Source organism: Palaemon carinicauda, chromosome 13 (assembly GCF_036898095.1).
Source record: "Palaemon carinicauda isolate YSFRI2023 chromosome 13, ASM3689809v2, whole genome shotgun sequence".
Taxonomy (NCBI): domain Eukaryota; kingdom Metazoa; phylum Arthropoda; class Malacostraca; order Decapoda; family Palaemonidae; genus Palaemon; species Palaemon carinicauda.
Genome location: NC_090737.1, coordinates 81,125,612 through 81,132,457, shown reverse-complemented (window position 1 = coordinate 81,132,457; position 6,846 = coordinate 81,125,612). Strand labels below are relative to the sequence as shown.

At 39.2% G+C, this 6,846-nt stretch overlaps 1 protein-coding gene across 1 annotated transcript; it reads right to left on the bottom strand.

Annotated features, from left to right (window-relative positions):
* Positions 1 to 4,851: 4,851 nt before the first annotated feature.
* Positions 4,852 to 6,151, bottom strand: LOC137651667 (uncharacterized). The gene is made up of 2 exons (XM_068384887.1): positions 5,558 to 6,151; positions 4,852 to 4,995 (listed from the first exon to the last, which is right to left on the bottom strand). Exons 1-2 carry the CDS (start codon positions 6,149 to 6,151, stop codon positions 4,852 to 4,854), a joined length of 738 nt encoding a protein of 245 aa, XP_068240988.1.
* Between the last annotated feature and the right edge of the window lie 695 nt (positions 6,152 to 6,846).

Below are 6,846 nucleotides of genomic sequence, written 5' to 3'. Positions count from 1 at the left end.
CAGTGTTCGCGTCACATTATTTGAAAAATGTCCAGACTCATTATGACGATTGCTACACGTTGGGACCCTTCGTAGCAGCGAGTGCAGTAGTGGGTAAAGGTTCTACCACTACATTCCCTTAATCCCAATATCCTTTTTTCTTCTCTTGAAACTTTTTTTTAAAAATTATTTTTGGGTTTTATGTGGAGACTGAGATAGTCGTCCGCAATCTTTTGATTTGGCGGGTGGTCAATTCTGTTTTCTTGAGAGCGCCCAGATAAAGGGTATTGTTGAGGTCCTGTTATAGGGGTGTTCACCCCATATATATCAGCACCTAGAGGTCTTTCAGCCCCCTGAGTGGATCGCTGGGCTTCATAAGGAGAGGGGACTAATGAGGCAGAGTATCATCAAAGTCAGCTTCCTTATCAGGTACTAATACTTAAGATTTTTTGTTAATTGTCAAAACTCTTGAGCTTATATTCCTTCAATGTTTAATACTGGTCTCTACCCTCCACCAAGGGTGTGAATCAGCTTCATATATATCCACTGGCTAAGTTAAAAATTCAAAAATTATATTTTTAATTTGAAATTAATTTTTGAATATACTTACCTGGTGGATATATATTATTATACTCCCTACCTTCCGCCCCTCTAGAGACCCTACGGGCTGAGAAGAACTGGATGGTATCGGAATATATTTGGTATCCTGCCGACAGTTGGCGCTAGTGTACACCCTGCCAACCAGCATAGTGATCGCCCGCGAGTTTTGAATCTGCCGACCGTCGGAGACGTTAGCTTCATATATATCCACCGGGTAAATATATTCAAAAATTTATTTTAAATTGAAAATATCATATTTCCGTATGTCAACCTTGTCTTGGGGCTACATATTTCCGTGTGTCAGCTTCGTTTTATGACTACATATTTCCGTGTATCAACTTTGTCTTAGGTCTACATATTTCCGTGTGTCAACTTCGTCTTAGGGCTACATATTTCTGTGTGTCGGCTTCGTTTAATGGCTACATATTTCCGCATGTCAACTTTGTCTTGAGGGCTACATATTTCCGTGTGTCAACTTCGTTTTATAGCTACATATTTCCGCGTGTCAACTTTGTCTTAGGGCTATATATTTCCGTGTGTCACCTTCTTTTTAGGGCAACATATATCTGTCTGTCAGCTTCATCTTAGGCCTACATATTTCTGTGTGTTAGTTTCATCTTAGGGCTACATATTTCCATGTCACCTTCGTTTTAGGGCTACATATTTCCGTGTGTCACCTTCGACAGAGGGCTACATATTTCCGTTCGTCAGCTTCGTCTTAGGGCTACATATTTCCGTGTGTCACCTTCTTCTTAGGGCTACATATTTCCGTGTGTCACCTTCGTTTTAGGGCTACATATTTCCGTGTGTCACCTTCGTCATAGGGCTACATATTTCCATGTGTCGGCTTCGTTTTAGGGCTACATATTTTCGTTTGTCAGCTTCGTTTTAGGGCTACACTATTTCCGTGTGTCACCTTCGTTATAGGGGTACACATTTGTGTCAGCTTCCTTTTATGGCTACATATTTCAGCGTGTCAACTTTGTCTTAGGGCTACATATTTCCGTGTGTCAGCTTCGTTTTAGAGCTACATATTTCCGTGTGTCACCTTCGTTTTATGGCTACATACATATTTCCACGTGTCAAGTTTGTCTTGGGGCTACATATTTCCGTGTGTCAGCTTCGTTTTAGGGCTACATATTTCCACGTGTCAACTTGGTCTTAGGGATACATATTTCCGTGTGTCAACATTGTTTTATGCCTACATATTTCTGTATGTCAACTTTTTCTTATTGCAACATATTTCCGTGTGTCAGCTTCATTTTATGGCTACATATATCTGCGTGTCAACTTTGTCTTAGGGCTACATATTTCCATATGTCAACTTCATTTCATGGCTACATATTTCCGGGTGTCAACTTTTTCTTAGGGCTACATATTTCCGTGTGTCAACTTCATCTTAGGGCTACATATTTGTGTGTGTCAACTTCGTCTTAGGGCTACATATTTCAGTGTCGGCTTCGTCTTAAGGCTACATATTTCCGTGTGTCAGTTTCGTCTTAGGGTTACAAATTTCTGTGTCAGATTCGTTTTATGGCTACATATTTCCGTGTGTCAACTTCGTCTTAGGGCTACATATTTCCACGTGTTAACTTTGTCTTAGGGCTACATATTTCCGCGTGTCAACTTCGTCCTAGGGCTACATATTTCCTTGTGTCAGCTTCGTCTTAGGGCTACATATTTCCGTGTGTCAGCTTCATTTTATGGCTGCATATTTCTGTGTCAACTTCGTCTTAAGGCTACATATTTTCGTGTGTCAGCTTCTTCTTAGGGCTATATATTTCCGTGTGTTAGCTTTGTTTTATGGCTACATATTTCCGTGTGTCAACTTCGTTTTATGGCTACATATTTCCGCATGTCAACTTCGTCTTAGTGCTACATATTTCCATGTGTCAACTTTGTCTTAGGGTTACATATTTCTGCGTGTCAACTTCGTCTTAGGGCTACATATTTTTTTGTGTCAGCTTCGTCTTAGGGCTACATATTTTTTTGTGTCGGCTTCGTCTTAGGGCTACATATTTTTTGTGTCAGATTTGTCTTAGGGCTACAATTTCCGTGTCGGCTTTGCCATAGCGCTACATATTTCCTTGTGTCAGCTTCGTCTTAGGTCTACATATTTCCGTGTGTCACCTTCGTTTTAGGGCTAAATATTTCCGTTTGTCATCTTCGTCTTAAGCCTACATATTTCCGTGTGTCAACTTTGTCTTAGGGTTACATATTTCCTTGTGTCAACTTTGTCTTAGGGCTACATTTTTCCGTGTGTCAACTTCATTTTATGGCTACATATTTCCGTATGCCAACTTTTTCTTAGGGCTACGTATTTCCGTGTGTCAGCTTCGTTTTATGACTACATATTTTCGTGTGTCAACTTTGTCTTAGGGCTACAAATTTCCATGTGTCAACTTCGTCTTAGGGCTACATATTTCCGTGTGTCAATTGCGTTGTATGGCTACATATTTACGTATGTCGGATTCGTTTTATGGCTTCATATTTCCGCATGTCAACTTTGTCTTAGGGCTACGTATTTCTCTGTCAACTTTGTCTAAGGGCTACATATATCCGTGTGTCGGCTTCATTTTATGGCTACATATTTCCGCGTGTCAACTTCGTCTTAGGGCTACATATTTCCGTGTGTCAACTTCGTCTTATGGCTACATATTTCCGTGTGTCAACTTCGTCTTAGGGCTACATACTTCCGTGTGTCAACTTCGTCTTAGGGCTACATATTTCCGTGTGTCAGTTTTGTCTTAGGGTTACAAATTTCCTTGTGTCAGCTTCGTTTTATGGCCACATATTTCTGTGTGTCAACTTCGCCTTAGGGCTACATATTTCCACGTGTAAACTTTGTCTTAGGGCTACATATTTCCGCGTGTCAACTTCGTCCTAGGGCTACATATTTCCTTGTGTCGGCTTCGTCTTAGGGCTACATATTTCCGTGTGTCAGCTTCATTTTATGGCTGCATATTTCTTTTTGTCAACTTCGTCTTAGGGCTACATATTTCCGTGTGTCAGCTTTGTCTTAGGGCTACATATTTCCGTGTGTCAGCTTCGTTTTATGGCTACATATTTCCGCGTGTCAACTTCGTTTTATGGCTACATATTTATTTCCGCGTGTCAACTTCGTCTTAGTGGTACATATTTCCATGTGTCAACTTTGTCTTAGGGTTATATTCCGCGTGTCAACTTCGTCTTAGGGCTACATATATTTTTGTGTCAGCTTCGTCTTAGGGCTACACATTTTTTGTGTCAGATTTGTCTTAGGGCTACAATTTCCGTGTCGGCTTTGCCATAGGGTTACATATTTCTGTGTCAGCTTCGTCTTAGGTCTACATATTTCCATGTGTCACCTTTGTTTTAGGGCTACATATTTCTGTTTGTCATCTTTGTCTTAAGCCTACATATTTCCGTGTGTCAACTTTGTCTTAGGGTTACATATTTCCGTGTGTCAACTTTGTCTTAGGGTTACATATTTCCGTGTGTCAACTTTGTCTTAGGGCTACATATTTCCTTGTGTCAACTTTGTCTTATGGCTACATATTTCTGTGTCAGCTATGTTTTATGGCTACATATTTCCGCGTATGAACTTCGTCTTAGGGCTACATATTTTCCTGTCTCATCTTTGTCTAAGGCCTACATATATCCGTGTGTCACCTTCGTTTTAGGGATTCATATTTCCGTTTGTCAGCTTCGTCTTAGGCCTAAATATTTGCGTGTGTCAACTTCGTCTTAGGGTTACAGTACATATTTCCGTGTGTCAGCTTCATCTTAGGGCTACATATTTCCTTGTGTCAGCTTCGTCATAGGGCTACATATTTCAGTGTGTCAGCTTCGTTTTATGGCAACATATTTCCGCATGTCAACTTCGTCTTAGGGTTACATATTTCCGTGTGTCAGCTTCGTCTTAGGGCTACATATTTCCGTGTGTCAGTTTCGTTTTATGACAACATATTTCCGCGTGTCAACTTCATCTTAGGGTTACATATTTCCGTATGTCAAATTCATTTTAGCCTTTTATGGCTACATATTTCCGTGTGTCATGTTAGGCCCAGGCCTACATAGTTATATAGGACTTGATAGATCGACAGTGTAATCCTATGATTACATTGTTGCATTCTTCACGGTTAGCATAGCAATTAATAATAATAATAATAATAATAATAATAGTAATAATAATAATAATAATAATAATAATAATAGGCTCACTGAATTAACCTCTCACATCTCAATGAAGTCTGAGGTTTGATAGCATAAATTTTAGGTATGAGGAGCTAACTAAAGTAGATTAATAGGTCTAGCCATATGTATTGGCATCACATAGCTATCACTAACCATATCCATTGTTGTGAAACCTCGATACCTAGAGTATGTTACTGTCTTGTATTCATAGTCGCAATACGCAACACTAACTAACCTAACCTAACGTCCATGAATAAAAAATGGATAGCACAAATGAAAAACACTAAATTGTTAATGTAGGAGAAATCTCTTAAAAGTATTTATAGCTGATAATGAAACCCAGGCCTTTTATTTAGATTGCATTATCTTTAGTTTTTTTTTTCAGTCAATGTTTCAATAATTCCGCTCTTTTGAGCATTATGTTACATGTGTTGAAGTGGTCGTACTAAAACCCGGACTCATTTTGAATTCCTAGGTGATAATGGGAGTGTACAAACAAAGATATATGATTAAATTGCAAATGTTTAGCTTCAGAGAAAGGTAAATCTTTTTACAAATGGCCTTTGGTTGCCTGTTACCTCAAGTAGGTTAGGGTCAGGTAATTCATTTGAGATACTGGATACCCCTTGATCACACCAAATATACTCAAATCCACAAACCAGTATATGATAAGGCAGACAAGGTCATCCTCCTAATTCCAGATAGGCAAGAAGTGCGTTTGTGTGTTTGTTCGTTTGTGAAATAATTGAACAAAAGATGTGCATAAACATTGCATATAATACTTAATCAGAAAAGCAATTACGCCTGTTTTATCATCGTTTATTCTCTGAAACGTCTTGTTATTTATATTCTGTGGGGAGAGTCCTTTCTCCCAAACTGAGCATAGCATATTTACAAAACCACATTTTCTCAGTGGTTCCCGGGCTCCTGTTTTATTGACATGATCATTCAAAGCATATTGATAGTAATTCTTCAATGGGGCAAAACAGGTAACATCAAGTGGTTGAAGAACATTAGTACAGTGAGCAGGAAGTTTTAATATAGATATGTTTTCTTTCTTCGCCAATTCAACAGTTGCTATTGAGGTATGACTAATATGGCCATCGAGAATTAACAGTAAAGGACGCCTATCTTTTGTTTCGTCTACGAAATACTTGAAAATGTCCTCGAAGATTGGTGTTGTCATCCAACCATTTTCGGAAACAGCATATTGTGTTCCAGGAATGTCTTGTGTACTTTTCCAGGTACTTTGCATATGCTTTCCTCTAAATACCACTACAGGGGGAAGAGTAGTACCATCTGCACAACACATAGCAAGAACAGTGGTATTTTCCCGATTTGCTCCACAGACACAACATGTATGGTTTTCTTCCCCACTGAACCTATGGTCTTGCATTTTGATGGGTCATGAGGAAACCCTGTCTCATCAAGATTCCAAATACATTCTGGTCTATTACTTATACCAAGACGTTCTTGTGCTCTCTGAAGCAAGTCGTAATATCCATAAATCACAAAAAGGTCAGCAGTTACATTTTTTTCGAGCTAACTGCATTGTTCCACCCTTTTTTAGACAAAGATTATGTCTACTGAGAAATGAAGCAGCCCATTCGTAACCAGGACGACCACCCACGAAAGGGGTTGGAATCTCATTGGCGACTAAATGATCGTGGACAATACCCATAAATTCTGTCATGGTTGGTCCTAAACCCATCTCCTCCATCTCCAGAAGTGCACTCTTCAGCTTGTCCTCTAGCTCAGGTGAGAGGGCTGTCTTCCAGCCCCGAAAAGAGAGTGCAAAATAATATATACTACTTTCAATTTGAGAGGAATTCTTTTCAGTTTGGTTCATTGAAATGTGAGCGATAGATGGGCTTGATCATACAATTTATTCTATGTATTCTTTGATTTGCTCCAGCCAAAGAAGTTGAGAAACACATAATTTAGTTGGGGATAATAAAAGTTGAACAGTTGCTTACCCTTTTATCGGTGTGTTCTTCTCCGATAGTTAATGCTCTGTTTCGGAGCATAGAAATTGACATACAGTACTTCAATGCAGTTGACCACACTGAAGCTCCATGCTGTATTTCTTCT